This window comes from Ahaetulla prasina, chromosome 2 (assembly GCF_028640845.1).
Source record: "Ahaetulla prasina isolate Xishuangbanna chromosome 2, ASM2864084v1, whole genome shotgun sequence".
In the NCBI taxonomy this organism is placed as follows: Eukaryota; Metazoa; Chordata; class Lepidosauria; order Squamata; family Colubridae; genus Ahaetulla; species Ahaetulla prasina.
In genome coordinates this window covers 148,473,648-148,494,287 of record NC_080540.1, presented here as the reverse complement: position 1 = coordinate 148,494,287, position 20,640 = coordinate 148,473,648, and the positions used below count along the sequence as shown (strand labels likewise).

At 43.8% G+C, this 20,640-nt stretch overlaps 1 protein-coding gene across 12 annotated transcripts in view; it reads left to right on the top strand.

The window, feature by feature from the left end:
• ITGA7 (integrin subunit alpha 7) overlaps positions 1-20,640 on the top strand; it is a 72,504-nt gene that overhangs the window by 19,863 nt on the left and 32,001 nt on the right. For 4 of the 12 annotated variants that reach the window (XM_058166946.1, XM_058166945.1, XM_058166957.1 and 1 more), the window contains exons 2-6: positions 9,338-9,465; positions 11,883-11,962; positions 15,449-15,704; positions 16,618-16,740; positions 17,173-17,292. In XM_058166946.1, coding sequence (XP_058022929.1) covers positions 9,338-9,465; positions 11,883-11,962; positions 15,449-15,704; positions 16,618-16,740; positions 17,173-17,292 — 707 coding nt within the window. Of the gene's footprint in view, positions 1-9,337; positions 9,466-11,882; positions 11,985-15,448; positions 15,705-16,617; positions 16,741-17,172; positions 17,293-20,640 lie in introns of those variants that run through there. The other 8 variants (XM_058166956.1, XM_058166950.1, XM_058166949.1 and 5 more) reach the window with 4 other exon arrangements.

The following is a 20,640-nucleotide window of genomic DNA, read 5'->3' as shown; positions in this document are numbered from 1 at the left end:
CTGCAGTGGTGCTTTCAAAATACCGATTTTTTTTATTTTATTTTTTTTATTTCATTTTGTCACAACAGTATACACAAACATTGTCATAAATAAAACAACATATCATGAAGAAAAAATATATATATATAAGTAAAAAAATATGCATCAGCTATATTAATTTGATATAATGAAGGGAACAATAGGACAGGAACGGTAGGCACTTTTGTGCTCTTATGCACGCCCCTTAAATAGAATTAATAAATAGAATTTATTAATTCTATTTATCTAGCCTTGCCCTCAACATTCATTTTTCTTCTGTCATTTGACATCCACACCTTGCCATGCATTTCTGAGCAGAAGGTATATTTTTGGGGTGCCTTGCTGTCTCTAATTCTACTCCCATGAGCGTGCAGAGAAGAATTCAGGATAGCCATTGTAGGTATAGGAGAGAATCCTTTAGAAATTATAAGGTTTGCTTGCATGGCATTGCCAGCTAATGATTATTGACTATCCTTTGTTAACATTGTTAATAGTCAGATAGGATTGCCTGATCTTTTTTCGCTGGACCGTCTGGGGCTTAACAAACAACATTTAATGTGCTTGAGAACTCTGCCAAATCCAGATTGGGAATTGGAGCAGAGAGAAAAATTGACTTCAGATTTCCAATTTGATGTTAGAAAGTCATTTGAGAGCAGGTAGCTGGAGCTGGCCAAAACTAGAGATGCAGTGAGAAAGGAGAGAACTTTCCCTAGTAGCTGCTGGAGTCCTCAAGACAATTGAGAATATAGAACCCGTCATAATATCAAAGGAAAGAAGGAAAAAAAGGAAAGAAAAAAAGGGATGGATGGATGGATGGAAGAAAGGAAGGAAGGAATGCAGAATGCAGTGAAAAGCAACAAAGATGAGTAGGGGGCTGAAGGCTATAACATATGAAGAATGGTTGCAGGAATTGGGAATGTCTAGACCAGGGATGTCAAACGCCCCGCCCCTGCCCGGTTTAGCAAAGGGGAAAAAAGTTCCGATACATCATGTGACGCTGCTGTGACGCCGCAAATTTGACACCCATGGTCTAGATCAGGGGTTTCAAACTCAAGGTCCGGAGGCTGGATCCAGCCCATGGGGTGCTTAGATCTGGCCCGTGGGGCTGCCCTGGAAACAGCAAAGGACCGGCCTGCAATGCTTCTGTCAGCAAAAACAGAGCTCTAGGAGGCCATTGTAGCCAAAAACAGGGCCCCGGGGGCACGCACAGCTAACCCACGCTCCATTTTCGCTATCAGGGCACTCCAGCCACCAAAGGCCCCGCTGACACAAGTGACATCAAGTTGGCCACATCCACCCTGGCCACGCCCATTCTGGCCCCCGAGGTCAAACACAACCCTGATGCGGCCCTCAATGAAATCGAATTTGACATCCCTGGTCTAGTCTAATGAAAAAAAGGCCTAGAGGCAACATGATAGCTGTGTTCCAATATTTGAGGGGCTGCCACAAAGAAAAGGGAGTCAACCTATTTTCCAAAGCAGCTGAAGGCAGGAGAAGAAGCAATAGATGGAAACTAATCAAGGAGAGAAGCAACCTACAACCTACTAATCAAGGAGAGAACCTACAAGCGAACTGAACCATGCAAACAAGCAAAGCGGGATGCAGGCAGCATGCGCAACCAGGCCCTCTCCGGTCTGCAGAAAAACCGCTCCACAGAACCAGTCCCTGTGCCCAAAAGGTTGGAGTCTGCTGCTTTAGAGAATTTCTGGGAAAGCTAACCCCATCTCCTCTCGTTGAAGCTACAAGGTGTCCCTGTAGAGAGCAAGGACACCTTGTAAATCAGCAATGCTTTCTTCCAAATAGATTGCTGATGATAGAAGGAATTGTGCAAAGTCGCTTTTTAGAATAAAGCATATCGCTGGATGTGATTTATAGTTCTGTTAGTTCTTGAAGCCCACCCATTTTTTTAAAAAGGGGATGGATATTAGTTGAATGTTCTGAATTTAATAGAATGCTTCCAAGCTCCAGCCAAGTTCCAAAGGCTTATGCAGCTGGTTTACATCTTCATGTAACTGTATCATAACAGTGCTCTGATTCAGCTTTTACCCTCTCTGGAGAAGACAATAAAACCCCATAAACAATCTTCTGCAATATGGTCTCTTCTAGGGGTATTGATACTACAACCCCCAGAGTTGTAGGAAACTGCAGTATGAATAACATTTGGATGGTGTCAAATGGAGAAAAATATGGTTAAACAGTCCTAGATAGGAAAATTGTATTTGGGATTTATTTATATTTCTGTTCTGCAATCGTTCCTTGAAATGTAAGCAGGACATGGGTTGCCCCAGGTCCCTAAAGCTCCCCTGTCCCTAAAGCCATTCCCTGTGCAACACACACACACACACACACACACACACACACACACACACACACACACACACACACACACACACAGACTCTGCTAGTGTTACTGCTGGAACTCTGACAGAACCAGGACAGCTTCCCCTGTATCTTATTTTCCTTCTCACAGAGGAAGAAAGAGACACAGGTAAAGCAAGCAAATTCTGCTGGAAGACTCAAGGCAGAGCTGTTTAGCTGGCCTTGGTGGAGAAGATATATGTTAGAAGCAGGAACATGTCCTATTAAAACTGGCGAAGATGACCCTCCATATCCTCTTCCACAAAACAGTAGGTGAGGTCTGTGGTGGGTCTCCAGTGATATCACAAAGTGATGTCACTTAGCCTGGAATCCACCCCAATTGACTTGGAGGGATTGAATCTGAGCCTTTGGCGAAACCTAATCTGTCCCTCTGTCCTCTTTTTTTTTTTTTTGGACGAAAGCCATTTTTAGTCTGTCCAACCGCATAGCTCAGCTTGAAAGGAAACTCAAGCCCACTTCTGCTTCCTCCCAATCTATGAAGACTCTACTATGTTGGCGATTTTTAGATTCCATTGATAAGCTTTTCTTAAGTACTCAGGCCTGCTTGTGGCTCAAATGTAAGCTTTTAGAGACGGCCTTTGCTTAGGAGAATTTGTGGAAACATTTCACATCTCTCTGCTTTGTTTTGCCTGCAAGAAAATATTGAATGGGGAATGTGTTGGGCTTGTCTTGTCAGTGCTATGAGATGAACTTGATCAAGAAACCAACTCCTCAGGAAGATCTACAGACATGATTGATTGAGTGACTTGATTGATATAGTTTATAGTAACAGAACCTTGTGACTTACAAGGCTTGTTTTACCTTTCCTCCCTCTTGTACCTTACCAAACAACCCATACCCATTGGGTCATTGTTTTGGAGATATTTCCTTACCTAAACAGGGCTATTAAAGGCAAACAAGCAGTGGGAGTGACCCCCAGGGGAAGGGCCTTCTCTGTGGGGGCTCCCACCCTCTGGAATGAACTTTCCCCAGGACTTCGTCAACTGCCTGACCTTCGGACCTTCTGCCGCGAGTTGAAGACTTACCTATTTATTCGCGCAGGACTGGCATAGAAATTTTTAGTAGTTTTAATATTCTGATATAAATTTTATGGGGTTTTTACGGTTTTAAATGGTTTTAATTTTGGCCTTATATTTAATAAGTTTTTTAATTATTGTTTTATTGTGTATATAATTGTTGTTTTATTTTGGCTGTGAACCACCCTGAGTCCTTCGGGAGAAGGGCGGTATAAAAATCTAATAAATTTAAATCTAAATCTAAATCTAAAGCAACGTCTAACTTCTGGCTGGGTTCCCCATTGAGTTTCTTTGTGGGAATATGGCAAGAACAATGGAAAGCTTCGCTTCCCTTCGCTTCCCTTCCCAGCAATCAAGTGAGTGGCTACTGCTGAGTGGGGAAGGGAGCAAGGGATTGTTAGACTGGCTGGGAAACTGTCATGGAACATTGTAAATGAAGATTACATGACCATAGCAGAAGCACAGCAGCAGCCAATAACTCTGAAGCAGCCATAACTTCCCCAACTTTCATTCTCTTAGGAGTCATGGATCCTGAATTTTAGATACATTCTGTAAGTTAACCCATTTGAGGTACCTTAGTTCAAAAATTGTTGCCCTATCATGCACCGTTTTCACCTGGTTAAAGGTCACGACAAGGAGAGTTTTAGTAGCATATAAATTGAATCAGGGAGGAGCCAGCTGGAGTCTCTTCCTAATACTATCTTCTTTCCCAGGGCTTGCTTCTGGCCTTGCTGTTTTTGTAGTGGCTTCTGAATATTTTCCTACAAGGCCATGTCTCTGCACATCTGGATTTTTCCTTCCTTTGGCTTTTAGCTGAGATTTAACACATGTACTGAATTTTGTCTAGTGTGAAATGTTAACTGGAATTCCTTGGTTGAAAAGCTACCTGATAAACCTAATTCCACCTTAACTTTTCCTGTTTTTAAAAAGAGGTGATTCCTTCTCCATCTGCATGAGACACATAAGAAACAGAGAAAAGTGCCTACGGGAAAATCAGCTTGTCAGAGTCGGTGGAAAGGGGAGAATTCTGTTCTTCTCTGAAGAAATTGGCAGCCAGATACTTTCCATTAAATTCTTGTAACTTCATTGTCATGACTTCTAGCAATTTCCTCTATTCCAGGAAATCAGTATTTTAGCTAAATATTTTTTTTGTTTCCCTTTGGTTAATTGTCTGAAAGCATATTTAATACTGGAATTCTTTGAAATTCTTCATTTTGCTTTTCCTGAAGGTGTGACTTGCTTGCTGTATCTCTTGGCTTGATGTGGTTTTGATTAAGCAGTTTGATGTCATGCAATAAAGTTAGGTCAATTTTTCCACCTGTTCTTTGAGTGTTAATCTTAACTAGCCATCCAGATTTAAGAGTGTTCTTGCAGCACATGACAATTCTCGATTGTCCCATTAATGGTTTTTGCAAGCAGAGTTCCCTTTTGCAGATGAGAAGGGAACTTGGGATATATTGTGCGCTTAGGGTTATTGAATTGATATAGGATTGAGGTAGGCTTTGTAGGGAAATTTCTCAGTTTATATTTTATCCAAAAGCTTGTGCAAAACCTGCCATTTGTGTGAAAAACAGAACTCTTGATCCAATGGTAGGTTTAAATTTTTTTTACTATCGGTTCTGTGGGCGTGGCTTGGTGAGCGTGGCAGGGGAAGGATACCGTAAAATCTCCATTCCCTCCGCAATCCAGGGGAAGGTTACTGCAAAATCCCCATTTCTTCCTGATCAGCTGGGACTCAGGAGGCAGAGAATAGATGGGGATGGCCAGTCAGAGGTGGTATTTACCGGTTCTCCGAACTACTCAAAATTTCCACCACCGGTTCTTCAGAACTGGTCAGAACCTGTTGAATACCACCTCTGTCTTGGTCCCTGGATAATGTCTGCTGGCTTATGAAAGGCAATATGTCAGGAGGGGGAGGGAGAGTGACATGAAGCAAAGTTTGGCTCAGAATCTTATCTAAGTTTGCAAACTATTGATAATTAGATATAAAAAACAGCTACAACTCCTCCCCCATCTTTTTTTGAAGAAGCACATTTAAGGTTACAAGTCCGTATGCATTTATCTGAGAGAAGGCTATGAGTAGCTTTCAGGGGTTGGGGGGAAATATTTGTATTATACTTCAAGGCCTATAGGATGATCCTTGATCAATCAGTTTTGATGTCTTCCAGGTGATTTTGACAATACAGATAGTCCTCAACTTATGAGCACAATTGAGCCCAACATTTCTGTTGCTAAGTGAAGCATTTGTTAAGTCACTTTTGCCCCATTTTATGACCTTTAACCAGTTGTTAGTGAATTATTGCAGTTGTTAAGTTAGTGTCATAATTGTTAAGTGAATCTGGCTTCCCCATTGACTTTTCTTGTCAGAAGGTTGCAAAAGAGGATCACCATCATGATCGTCATAATTATGAATCAGTTGCCAAGCATCTGAATTTTGATCCCATGACCATGGGGATGCTGTAACCGTCATAAGTGTGAAAAATGGTCAAAAGTACTTTTTTTCAATGCTGCTGTAACTTCTCATACTCCAGATCTATATTGTGAGTTCTTCCCTTTCTTCATCTCTAGGTAACTTACCAAAGGTTAAGTTGACTGTCCTTCCTAGCCCTAACCATTAATACTGTATGATATAAAGAAAGATCTAGGTTATGCAATCTTTACCCCTGGTCCGCTGAAAGACATTTCCACACAAACATAGCTATGAAAGAATGCAAAAATGATGAAATGCACATCATGACATCGCAGTGCAAACCCCAACTTCATGCATTTGTCCTAATGCTGGATCAGGGGTGAAATGCTCCCAGTAGCGATGGCGATGGTTGGTTCGGAGAACCAGTAGCAAAAATCCCTGGGCCCCCTGCCCATGCCCACCCAATCACCCGGTCGCCCGCTTGCCGCTTCTTTCTGGCTGGCTCGCTTTTCCCGCCCGAATGGTAGGAATAGGTTGTAAAAAAAGCTTTTAAAAGGTAAAAAAAAAGGCTCTGACGATCGTGCACCACAGCTGATCACACACACACACCCCGCGCGCTGTTCTATTTACCTTCCTTCCCATGCCTCTTTTTGGCATGCACTGTGCATGCGTACCTCGCATTTGGTGCATACGCACAGAGCTCATGTGCAGCCACCAAACTGGTAGTAAACCGGTTCAGACTTCACCACTGTGCTGGATGAAAGTATGTAAACCATGTGGCTTCTGTCACGTGTTTTACCATTCAGGGTTGCCCCGGACTTATGCATATGGGAACAGTGCACCAGTTTGAATGCTGCTTTGGTTTTCTACTCAGCTGTAAAAGAGAACTCAGCCAGCTTAGTTCTGGCTCAATTACAGTAAAACTAGTTTCTTTTTGTCTTAAATGCATGACTCTGTATATCTTGTGGATGGCCCATTTTTTGCATTTGCAACTATTCCTGCCTCATCATTGTTTTGAAATGGCCACAAAGTTACAACGCTGGGCTTCTCGAAATGTAACTGATATGAGCAATAACCTTTCCACCCCCCTGCAATGATTTTCTATTTCATTTGGTGACCTCCAGTCTAATGGAATGAACCCATATGAATGTCTATGTGTTGGGCCTTCTTCTGTCCACTGTGCCTCTATTGTGAATGGCCAATTCAGCCAGCAGCACACGAGAGAGAGAGAGAGAGAGAGAGAGAGAGAGATGATTTGGGGGGTGGGTTTGCTCTTTTTGCAGAGAACAAATTTGAGATGTTTCTGAGATTTGTGGGCACTTTTGTGTGGTACGTGCATAATTGTGCAGGGAAAGCTACAGCTGGTTTTATTGTTTCTCCTTGGGACTTCTGCAAAACTCCTGTAGTTCTAGAGAGATCTACATATTCTCTAAAATGTGCATGAAATAAGGACAAGAGAGATTTTGTTTCAGCTCTCAAAATCCAACAATCTCCTCTATTCCTATATCACCTGCTGCTGAGCAATAGTATGAAGATTTTACACATGCGGTCCTCCAAAGCTCCGTTTTCGCTAGCAGAGGATTGCAGGAGGCCGTCACAGCCGGAAACAGAACTTGGGAGCCCATTGTCACTGGCAGAGGCATTGTGGGCCGCCACAGGCGCGCCCGACATGAGTGACATTGAGCAGGCCACACTCACCCTGGCCCCCTGAGGTCAAACACAACCCTGATGTGGCCTTCAATGAAATTGAGTTTGACCCCCCTGGTTTAGTGTGTCAGGCTGTCCGAATTACCCACTCCCTAGGGAAGTGACTTATCCCTGTGTGGCAACAGCTGCAGCATTACCAATGTCTTGGTAAAAGAAGGGGTGTGGCCATTTTAAAATCCTCCCACTTGCTGGAAAGGAGATTGGAAAGCTATCATTTTCACTTGGGGTGTGGGGTGAGGGATGGTTAAACATCTGCAGTGGGCCAAGCAGGTTGAACCTCAGTATAGAAAGAGATTAGTCACCTAAAAACCTATTTTTTGTGTGTGCCAAAAAGGGAGCAAAAATGTAGAAGAGAATGGAAAGACAATGAAGCGCTTGTTCTTCTAGAGTTGGCTAAGATTTTGACTTTGTTTCAGCAGTGGGACAGAAGGATTAAGCCTCCATCAGCCCCCAGATTCTGATGACCCAGTTGGCACTCAGGCTAATAATTAACTCCTATCTATGTCCTGCAGCTTTCTGATTTTCTGATTTTCTCCTTTAGGTGTGACACATAAACAGGGACAAGGGTAGCCTATCCATATTTTAATGAATGGCTGCATCCACTGCAACATGCTAAATCACAAACAAACCTGCCACCTCATTGTGGCTTAACACAAATGTGTGAACCCAGCCTGCGAAAACAAACAAATAGCACTAATATGAAACATAATTGTTTGGAAAAGAAAGGGATTCTGCGAATGTGATTCAGCATGGGAACGCTTAACTTTGTGGGTGAAATTTTGTCTTGGGAATTGGTAGACCGCGAGCAAAAATACAGCTGTTTCGGTCCGGAATGCAAGCATGAAATGGGTTGTGGGCTGTTCCAAGTGACATCATGTCCCTCATTAATGGTTGCTGGAGGGAAAGGACAGCTGTGGTGGAGATGCAGGAACAGGTGACATGTGGTCAGGAGCTGAACTGGGCCCTGCATCGGCTTGAGGCAAAAGAGTATGAATACTCATCCTCCCACTCAGCTGTTCACTGCCTCCTTCTCCCCCTATATGTGTTCCTGACAAAAATGCCTAGGATAGAATTTATCCTCTCTTTAACTAATTGATCTTTTCAGAACGCACATTAATGTCAGAAGGGGGAATACTCAAGGTCACTGTGGCTTAGCGTGAAGGGGAAAGGAGACCAGCAGCTTTTGCCGGCTCAGCAGAAATCTGGTTCCCAAGTGTGCTGCTCAGCCCTCCTTGTTTCCCTCTCTCACATCTTTGTACCCATCACAATAATAATTTCAGTTCCTCCTTCTGTACATCTATTCATTTTTTTAACCATAATTCAACCTTTCCCTTATTTTCTTTCAATCCTGCAGATCCTTGGCTTTCCTTTAGTTCTGGTGCCCCATTTTTTTCCTTTTATTCGATGCTTCTTTTTACATTAATCTGTTCCCATTATGCAGAACTTTTTTGTCCCCCTTAAAAACAAAAACCAACACTTTAGTTTGTTTATACAACTGTCTGCTTTTCGTTATTGAAAATAATCCAGTGCAATAGGATGCAAGATGCAAAGACTAAAACCATGAAGAAGATACTTGGCAAAATTATAAGAGGTTTAAGAAACGATTTTTATGAGACAGCAACACTGCAAAGGACCAAAGTGTTAGCCCATATTCAACAAAAGGCTTGACTGAAGAATCAAATGCTTCACTTAGCAGGCCACAGCTGTCCAGATGCAGAGCACTCAGTAAAAAGCTCACATGTCCTCCCATCTTTGCTCCTTCCCAACTTCTTTCAGTCCCTCTCACTTTTTCCTCCGTTTCTTTCAGGCTGTTGGTGGGAGCGCCACAGGCTACCGCTTTGCCTGATCAACAGGCCCAAAGAACGGGTGGCTTATATGCCTGTCCTTTGACCTACGAAACTAAGGACTGTGAGCGCGTGCCCATTGATGATGGAGGTATGGAACAGTATGGTTAAATTGGGGTGAAAATGAACTCTTCCTTCCACATAGCAACCTTCCTTCTCTGATTTGGATCAGGCTTAAACTGGAGTCAGTTTGGAATCTGGGTTGTCTGCGATCAGAATGGGACAACTTGCCATGTAGCTAACTTGCTGCGGCCACCGCAGGGCAACTCGCTACGGGAGAACTTGCTGTGGGACAACGCATGCGGGGTACCTCAAAGATTTTACGCTGGAAATCATCAAAATAGTGTTGAAGAAACAGTGGCGGATAACATTTATCGTGGCTGCAGCAAGTTGCCTTGTGACGAGTTTGTTTGTTTGTTTGTTTTGTTTACATTTATACCCCGCCCTTCTCCGAAGACTCAGGGCGGCTTACAGTGTATAAGGCAATAGTCTCATTCTATTTGTATATTTTTACAAAGTCAACTTATTGCCCCCCCAACAATCTGGGTCCCCTGAGTTGGCCGTAGTGAGATGGCCTCAGGAAGTTGGCCACGGCAAGTTGTCCCTTTCTGATCGCAGATAACCCAGATTGGCAAGACCACCTTGTGGTGAGATGGCTGCACCAGATTGGCTGCAGTGAGATGGCCGTGGCGAGCTGGTGACGCCGAATTGGCTAGGGTGAGTTGTCCTAAACCCATCTGCGCTTCCTCCTGAGTTTACTAAAAGGGTAAGCACAGAATTTTTTTCAGTCAGTGCAGGGTCTGTGGCCCAAAACACATGATAATAAAATATTAAACATGCAGAAAGTCTCAGTTGCTGGCCGCTAGATAAACATAAGTCACTTTGCCAGCTAGTGTCTTCTAAATGTATTGGATTTCAATTCCCTTGGCCATCTATGTAGGTATTGGGAAGGTGGGATCAAGACACCAGGAGGCTATTATCACTGTGGGGAACATGGCCGTTTGCAGGATTGAAAGCTTTTCTCAAAATGACAAAAGCAGGACCTCATCATCATGATACAAGCTCCACCTTTTTGTATGAAGTCATGACACATGTAGAAAAGGGGTGGGACTTGCATCACAGTAGGACACGGTGTCAAACTCGCGGCATCACGTTGCTGTCACGTGACGTTTTGCGATGTTTTCCCCCTTTGTGGAGCTGGGGTGGGCGTGGCCTGTGTGTGACACCCCAACAATATAAGACGACACTGCTTTTTTGTCATCTGCCCTCTTGACTTCTAAGTAACCCCCCTCTCTCTGCCCATGAATGCCTCTGTTTGGGAAGCATAGTTAAAATATGTGATTTCCAGAGCAGCTAGCATGATTGCAACCTGGCAATTTGCATTTCTTTAAAAGGCAAAAGCTCAGCTGCATTAGATGCAGTAGGTGCTCTAGGGCAGGGGTCTCCAACCTTGGCAACTTTAAGCCTGGAGGACTTCAACTCCCAGAACCCCCCAGCCAGCAGAGCTGGCTGGGGAATTCTGGGAGTTGAAGTCCTCCAGGCTTAAAGTTGCCAAGGTTGGAAACCCCTGCTCTAGGGGGCAATTCCTGCTGACCTGTGTTACTCATGAGGCGAAGAATGGTCATGGAGCTGATGATTGGTCCTGACTGGGCACCTTTCCAGCATAGAACCTCGTCCTACTGCCTCATTCTGGTTTCTCATTGCATTGTCAGAAATGTTCCCAGGTGGGCACATTCCCCTGCACCGAGAGAGGGGAGTTTTTGCAGTTGTCTAAGTACAGCTGTAATTTGAAGTGGAGCAAGGAGGCTGGGCGGGAGATTAACTTTTTATCCTATGCTGCAGACATGGTCTAAATTGTTAAAGTCCTTAGAACTTATGGAAGAACAGATACTTACACATTTTCCTCTGCCTAGCTAATAAAAGCTTTGGTGGAATCGGATACAGAAGAGAGTTAAAGCCCCATTTCTGTAATTGTGATCCAAATCAGAGCCAACAGCTACTTTCAATTAAATTGAGATTGTTTAATGGGTAGTGCTGTGTGTGTGTATATAGTTTTTTTTTCCATGGAAGAACTAAAGGAAAATACTGCCTAATCAGTTTAATTTTAGCCTAAGGATATATCCTCATGTCTTCCTAAATCTTCCAGATTTAAGATAGTGCTTTTCCTCTTCTATTTTTGCTGGGGATGCAATATATTGCACTTCATTGATAATGTAGTCAGGAGGAAGCCTGTTTAGATCCTACTGGCTGCTCAAGATAGCCCTCTTTGGTCATTGGAAATTGCCCTCCTTAGCCATTTTGGCAATTAAACTATCATGGGTTTTTTTGCCAACTCACAGATTAAGAAAGCATTTTAATACCACTCTCTGTCTGTGCCTTAACCACTCCTGTATTTGTTTCAATTTGTTGTATCACATAAAGCAAAGATCAAGTCCTCTGTCCCCCAGTAACAACGGGTCAAATAATCTTCCTTCCTTAATATCTCTCCATTTCTTTTCCACTTTGCAGTTGACCTGAAGAAGGAGAGCAAGGAGAACCAGTGGCTGGGTGTTACTGTCAACAGCCAAGGCCCCGGAGGAAAGATTGTGGTCAGTGGCCATGACTGGATGGGTGGGTGGTCATTCTGTTTAACCTCTTTGGTTCTGGCCAAGTAACCTAACAGGGTCCAACAAGTAACCTAACAGGGTAGCTAAGTTGCATAAATCTGAGTTTATGAGGAGGCAGCATGCTCAGCTACCAGGAAAGAGATTTAGAAGCTGCGACATCTAAGTCATGCGGATTGGGGAAAATGGGTAGATAGAGATAAATTTCAAATGGGTAGTGATGGTGAAGTTGGGGAAGATAAAATTAGAAAGGAAACTTTTCTTTGCTGTGTTCACACAGGTAAAATTGTGCTTCGTGTTCTGGATGAAAGGAAGCTCCTTTATGCTGCAATCACCTTTCACACTGTTGTTGAATAAAATCATGTAAACATATCCTAACACCGTGTCCTCTCTACAGAAAAAGTTGTATAGCTGAAACTAGAGTGCCCAGGGAAGGCTAAAGAAGTCTTAACTTTAAGCTTCTTTAACCTTAAGCCTTCTTTGGTAGCATTTGTACAACTCAAGCCGTCTAATATAAAGATATGTTGTCTTCCTAGAAATACTTGAAAATAACTGAATAGATGCTAAGAAAACCTTTTCCCAGCCTAACACCGTCCAGATAGTTTCCCAGGATCCTTAACCAGGCTAACTTTCTGGACCTAAGATTTCAACACACAACATGAACTATTCTGGGAAAGCTAGAATTTCAATATCGGGCTGATTTCCAAACAGTGGAGCAGGGTTGGGCTGTTATTATTTGAAAGGGAATATTAGGAAATACAAGGGATATAGGATAGCCCAGGGGTCTGCAAACTTGGCTTTTTTAAGACTTGTGGACTTCAATTGATAGGGGCCGGTTTAGCTCACGCTGGTAAAGCCTGTTATTAAGAACACAGTAGCCTGCAATTACTGCAGGTTCGAGCCCGGCCCAAGGTTGACTCAGCCTTCCATCCTTTATAAGGTAGGTAAAATGAGGACCCAGATTGTTGGGGGGGCAATAAGTTGACTTTGTAAAAATATACAAATAGAATGAGACTATTGCCTTATACACTGTAAGCCGCCCTGAGTCTTCGGAGAAGGGCGGGGTATAAATGTAAAACAAAACAAAAAAAATTCTTGATTGCAGAAAATATGACTTCAGTAACAGGGTTGTTAATGCTTGGAATACACTACCTGACTCTGTGGTCTCTTCCCAAAATCCCCAAAGCTTCAACCAAAAACTGTCTACCATTGACCTCACCCCATTCCTAAGAGGTCTGTGAGAGGCGTGCATAAGAGCACAAACATGCCTACCGTTCCTGTCCTATTGTTTCCTTTCGTTATATCCAATTAATATAGTTATTACATGCTTATACTCATATATATGCTTATATATTGTATAATTATTTCATGCTTATGCTTATATATACTGTGTGACTAAATAAATAAATAAATAAAATAAAATAAAATAAATTCTCAGAGTTCCTCAGCCAGCTTTGCTGGCTGAGAGACTCTGGGAGCTGACATCCACAAGTCTTAAAAGAGCCAAGTTTGCAGACCCCTGGGCTAGACTGACAAGTTTTTAAAAATACAAGCAGATGACAATTGCAAAACATTTCTAGTTGTCACGAAAAAATCCATATCCATAAAGTTACAGATAAATGAAGCTTGATTCCAAAGAAATTAAAACTCATTTGAAATAGCTGCCCATATGAACATTGCCTGTGAGTGGGAAAGTTTGGATGAATAATTAAAAAAATCCTTATGCCAATAATTCTTGGTTAAGTTGGGTGGCTATTGAAATTAAATAAATAAAGTCTTCACTACATATAGAAAACGGCTGTCAGTTCTGTAGGAAAGGCTTTCCTTTTGCACTGATTTAATAATAATAGCAGGGAGAAATCATATGGTGTATCAGGGCATCCAAGGCTTATCTGAGGAGTTTCATGGACTATTGTTTATGCTTAGATTTATATATTTATTTATTTATATGGCCATCTATCTCATATAATGACTCTAGGTGGCTCACAACAATCCATAAAACACAGTGAAAACCAAAGATATACTCTTCCTAAACCCTGTTTGGATTATGTTTCTCTACATAAAAGTTTGGGATGGCTACTTTGCGGTAAGAACTGCATCTTTTGGACTTCACAGGTGAACAGGGCCTGATTTATAGACTTCAGCTTTCAGCTCCATCTATTGATTTCAGGAACCATGGTTTATAGAGCACATTTTTCAAGTATAGTTCTAACTTATCTGCCACAGTCCTAGGAAGACGTTGGCTTGTATCATACCTCCCATTCATAGCCTGAAGTGGTACCTTCCAGGAAAGAATACATATCATTTTTATTTATGTTTAAATCCATTCACAAAGTGACAGATTTGTCACATGTATTTCACTGATGATGTCCATTAAGTGGGTCTGAATATACAGTACACACCACTCTAGTCATAATAAGTGAGCTAAGATGTATGTGATACTTTGGTCCTCCTGAGCAATTGTAGGAAAAGAAAATGCAATTTTCTAGTGCTTTCTATTTGTGTTTCTATCCATCCATCAATCAATTAAAATAGCATTAGCTTTTTCATCACTGAAGCAATCTCAAAGTGAGTGTTAGGCATTGTCAACTTGTCAAAATGTTTAAATCTTGTCTTGGAATTATCCCTGTTATCTGTTTTGACAATTATCATGCCTTGCTTTGGAGCTTCCCTACCTCTATTTATTTATTTATTTATTTTATTTTGTCACAACAATATATGTAGGTATCATACAAAAAGATTATATAGTTGTAAAACTTTTTGAATAAAAAAAAAGATTATATAGTAAATAAACACATATATGAGTAAATATAAGGAGGTATAAGCATATATATAGGAAGAAGAAAAGAAAAACAATAGGACAGGAACGGTAGTCACGTTTGTGCGCTTATGCACGCCCCTTATGGTCCTCTTAGGAATGGGGTGAGGTCAATAGTAGAAAGTTTTTGGATAAAACTTTTAGGATTATGGGAAGAGACCACAGAGTCAGGTAAAGTATTCCAAGCACTGATGATTCTGTTACAGAAGTCATATTTTCTGCAATCTAGATTAAAGCGGTTGACATTAAGTTTAAATCTATTAGTTGCTCTAGTATTATTGCAATTAAAGCTGAAGTAGTCTTTAACAGGAAGGACATTACAATAGATGATTCTGTGAGTTAAGCTTAGGTCTTGTCGAAGGCGACGGAGTTCCAAGTTTTCTAAGCCTAGGATTTCAAGTCTGGTGGGATAGGGTATTTTACCTCAGAAAGGATGGTTAAAACCATGGTTAAAGTTCTTCCCCATTGCTTAGGCACTACAAAAGAGGGGCTTATAGCCTAAACCCCACTCATAGCCTGAAATGGTACATTCCAGGGAAGTCCAGGAACTCTCCTATGCCTTCTACAGCTAAGGTATGTGCAGGGAGTCTAGAGGCCACCCATACTTTCTAACCCTTTCTGCCCTGTCTCTTTTCTCCTCCCATGAATCCCAGACCTGCGCTCACTTATATGAAGCACGCAACCGTGTGAATGAGTCTCTGGAGACGAGGCACGTGATTGGCCGTTGTTACGTACTCAGCGAAGGTCTGGAAGTGGCCGATGAACTGGATGGTGGCGAGTGGAAATTCTGTCAAGGGCGCGAACAGGGGCACGAACGCTTTGGTTACTGCCAGCAGGGAATAGCCACGGGCTTCACTGCAGATAGGCATTACATCCTCTTTGGGGCACCTGGCACATACAACTGGAAGGGTAAGCCTTTGCTTTCAACAAAGAATATTATTAAGTCAGGTAGCCCCGACCCACATCTTGGCAAGCGGCTCAGTCACATCGTACCCCTCATTTGAAGCTGCAGATATTCTTCCCCAAACAAATAGGATGGCTGTGAGTACCATTCATGCCCTCATCAACTGGTACCCAAATCTGGGAATATGTCCTCCTAAGTGACTTATAAGAAGCCCATGGAGGGGAGGGGGGGTTTTCTGTATTTTCTATATTGAATGGCACTGGATGGGTGTATTTCCTAACCCTCCAATCTTACAGAGATTATGTGAGGGTTTTCAAATCTAATGCATTGCCTCTGAAGGATCTGACCCAACATGACCAGTACTGGCTGGAGTATTCTGCTGCGCCAGAAAGAGCATATCATGGGCACAATCATCACAGCACAGCACAACACAGCTGCTGCAAAGACAAGCTAACTCCCGGGATCTTTCATGGAACCAATGGCTTTGTGACAAACAGATCTAGGGCTTGGTGTCCCTAGGAAATGCTCATTGTGTTTCCTGCTCTTTCCTCCCAGCCTTATTCTAGAGCAGGGGGTCTCCAACCTTGGTCCCTTTAAGACTTGTGGACTTCAACTCCCAGAGTTCCTCAGCCCTCCCAGAGTTCCTCAGCTTTGCTGGTTGAGGGAGTCTGGGAGTTGAAGTCCACAAGTCTTAAAGGGACCAAGGTTGGAGACTCCTGTTCTAGAGGGCACCCTCGTTTTAAGCCTTTGCCCAGATCTTCCCTGTAGATTTGATAACAGGCCGTTGCCTCTTCAGTCACCCCTACAGAAGGGCAAATCTGAACAACATCCTTCTTTTCCTACTATCCTGAGAGACTGGCCGTTTTCTTCAATGTCTCCCTCACTCTGCCCATCATTAACAGGTGTTTGGTTTGGCAGGGACCATACGGGCAGAGCTGAGTGTCTTGGATTTCAGTCACTACGACGATGGGCCGTATGAAGCCGGGGGAGAAAAGGACCAGGACCCCTCGCTCATCCCCTTGCCAGCTCACAGCTACCTCGGTACGGGGTTGTGCCCAGCAGGCCAAACACTACAGAGCAATCAGACAGGACCTCACAGGGCAGGGTGTTGGGGGGCGGGAAGCAAAAAATTCACCTGGGGAGAACTAAAGACTGGCCAATAACCACCATCTCAAACTCAGTCTCGATTGGAAAAGTAAATTTCACTTGTAACAAACTGCTATCTTGTTCTTTGGACCTGGGCAATTTTATCTGGGAAGCAGAATGGTTTGATCAGCAACAATATGTGCCCTGGGTAGTAACGGGGGTGGGTGGGTGGGGGGCAACCAGACGATAGTGTGTGAGCACAACCCGAGCCCTGTCAGTCTCCTGACTCCTGCCCAATGCTCTGTGGTGTTTCCCTGCCTGGGCGCCGAACTTTCTCATTCCGCTAACCATCTCTCTCCTCTCTCTCTCCTTCCATTGGCCTTGCAGGGATATTGTTTGTGACAAACATTGATAGCTCAGACCCTGATCAGTTGGTCTATAAAACGCCAGATACCAGCGAACGGGTCCCCGGGACTGTTGGAGACGTAGCCCAGAATAGCTACTTAGGTTTGTAAGGTGTTGGTGTGCCCGTCTCCGTGATTTCTGCCTCTTCCTCCCCACTATTATTTTTAGCTAGTTTCTGTTGTTTTCCCCTTCTGTTGTGTTTTGTCATTTCCCCCCCCCTTCTCCGCCTCCCCCCAAATACATGGCAATCAAATTCTCAAGTCCTGCTACTTTCAACCAGCAGAGGGCGTCAGTCCCAGCTCCTGCTGCAGCTCTAACTGTAAAAGAACAGGAATCTTTATCATGCCTTTTTTTTTTTTTAAGCAGGCTGCTGTAACAGGGAGCATCTGGCTAAGGATAGGGGATCTGGGAAAAGCAATTCAGTAAATGGCTTAATAATGACCGTTCAGCTTTCTCAGTGCAGCCTGTTTCGATAGGGATAAACACCACTAACATGGGCATCAAGAAGATCACAGCTAAAAAAGTGAAGGTTTTTTTGTTTTGTTTTTTTAAATCTATGCTGGAAAAGAGTTAGTAGAGAAATGCCACATTATTTTGGTCTGCTTCCAAAGGCCTGTTGGATATTCTGGAGTTTAAGGAGCATAAACCTCTGGGCTTAAAATACATTATGAAATGTATCTACATCTGCATGCTTCCATTGTATGTCACGGTCATATGCTTTATGTCAGAGCATTTTGCATCGTGTGTAAGTGTGTGAGAGATGTGAGAAGCCAGGAATGTGACCAGATGCATATATGTGTGTGTGTGTGTGGGGGAAAGAATGTAATCAGGAGCATTCATGGAAAAGTTAAAAAACTAAAATCAAGATAGCAGCTATGACTATGTGAAGGCCCACCCTGTTTTTTATATGTGCCATCTATGCACTGCATGTAAAAAAGGCCAGGGATTAATTCTCATAGTTGTGACTGCCAACTTGACTTTTTTTGACACCTCCCTTCCACCCTATAGACTTCCTGGATGTAACTGTCTGGAAGGTGCAGTCTGTCGTGTCCCACTCCTCTGCTGATGGCCGGGTCAGGGAAATCCGAATCAGGCGTGCCTCTGCAGCTCTGCCAAAGTCCTAGCAAAGTTCTCAGGGCAGGCAGGAGACCAGAAAGTGACTTCAGCAAGATATGTTTAGACTTTGCCTGACTCAGAGAATGCCAGAAAGCAGATCCTTTATATAGGCCATGGGGTGTGGCTCCATGACTCAGCGCTTATCCCGGCCTGCCCCTCCCTTCCTTCTGTTGCCTCCGCCTATCAAGTCTTCTGACGCGAGGGTCACTCCAGTCGGCAGCTGTTGGTAATTGACCTTCCTCAGGCTCACATGCTGTGGAGGAGGGGGAGGGGTCTAGTTGCTCCATTTGCCTGGGCATGGAGCCAGAGCTGGGGGCTGGAGGTATTTCTTCCTCTTCAGCCTGTCTGGGCATGGAGCCAGGGCTGGGGCTGGGGCCGGCATTCTTCAGCGTTCGGAAGCAGATAAGAAGACCCCGGCTGCGGTGAGAGCGGGCAAGACACAACACAGTTTTTCCAGCCTGATAATTTTCAGAGGTTGTGAACTCCATCTTTTCAGCCGACATATCAGAGAGTCACCAAGGTGGAAAGAATCATGGCAGGAAGCTCTGAAAGGATGGACAGAATCTATATAGGCAGATGGGACATGGGCACAGTGCTTCCGCCCTCCTAACGTTACCATTAACTGCCAGATAGATCAGAATGAAAGTATCTTCTCTGTCTGGGGTAGTTGCCATACCAGTAGGACTGCTGGGACCGCATCTTGACTTAGGGAGAAATCTTTGCAGGATTGGGATCTGCCGATCAGTTGGCCCTGACTCCAGCTGAGCTGCTATTTAGGGACATGGTGTGTCAGGCATGAACAACCAGACCAGGGGTGAAATCTAAAAAATTTTCCCTACCGGTTCTGTGGGCGTGGCTTAATTGGTGGGCGTGGGTTGGTGGTCAGGTGAATGAATGGGCATGGCCAATAATAATAAGTAATAAAAATAATAAAGTTTACGAAACTTGGGAGCGCACCAGTCTACCTTCTTTAAAAATAGAGGCACCGGTTTACCAATTGCCTTTTTTTGGGAGGCACTGGTCTATCTTCTTTAAAAACAGAGGCAACGGTCTACTAGCCGCCTACAGCGCTGATCAGCTGTAGTGCGGCCCTTTGAAGCGCCACGGCAGTCATTTAAGGCTGTTTGCAGCTATATCACCACCAAGAGCTTCAGGGACAGAGAAGAGGAACAGCAAGGCATGAGCGGGGCGGGGGGGTGGGCAGGGATTTTTGCTACTGGTTCTCCGAACAACCCACCCCCATCGCTACCGAATCCCGTGATCTAGTCCGAACCGGGAGCATTTCACCCCTGAATCAGATCCACAAGTGCAGAGTTCAAGCTCTTCAAACTACTTTATTATGCTCTGCCAATAATGTGTATATCTACGGTGGTTCAGTGGTAAAGATGCTGGGTTTGTCAGCTGGAAAGCCAGCAGCTCAGGTTCGAGACCTCAGCATCACGTAATGGGGTGAGCTCCCGTCCTTGCCTTAGCTCCTACCAACCTAGTAGTTTGAAAGCATGCAAATGCAAGTAGGTAAATAGGTACCACTTTGCAGGGAAGGTAATGGCACTCTGGGATGTCATGTAGGCCACATAATGGCAGAAATGTCTTTGGACAGCACTGGCTCAATGGCCTTGAAACAGATGAGCCCCTCTCCCCTATAGTCACAAGAACTAATGGAGTAAAATATGCAGGGATTTCTTTACCCTTTAACTTACATTAGAGAAGGGGTCTCCAACCTTGGTCCCTTTAAGACTTGTGGACTTCAACTCCCAGAGCTTTGCTGGCCAAGGGACTCTGGGAGTTGAAGTCCACAAGTCTTAAAGGGACCAAGGTTGGAGACCCCTGCATTAGAGGAACCACCTCAGGCTGGAGTTCTCCCATGGGAACAATTCAATAAGGCTCCAAGGATCTTGGGGGGCGGGGGAAGAGGTCAGTCCTAATCAGTGGTGGGTTTCAAATTTGTTTACTACTGGTTCTGTGGGTATGGCTTGGTGGTGTGGCATGGGAAGGATACTGTAAAATCTCCATTCCCTCCCCAATCCAGGGGAAGGTTACTGCAAAATCCCCATTTCCTCCTGATCAGCTGGGATTTAGGAGGCAGAGAATAGATGGGGGCGGGGGCCAGTCAGAATTTTTACTACCGGTTCTCCGAACTACTCAAAATTTCCACTACCGGTTCTCCAGAACTGGTCAGAACCTGCTGAAACCCACCTCTGGTCTTAACCCTTTTGCAGTTGCACAGAGACTCCAGGCTAACTCCAGGCTTGATCCCTCCTCCCTGTCAGGCTGGGTGCTTCTCGACTGGTGTAGAGAAGGTTGGCAATTCTGTATGAGTAGTTCTTGAACCCA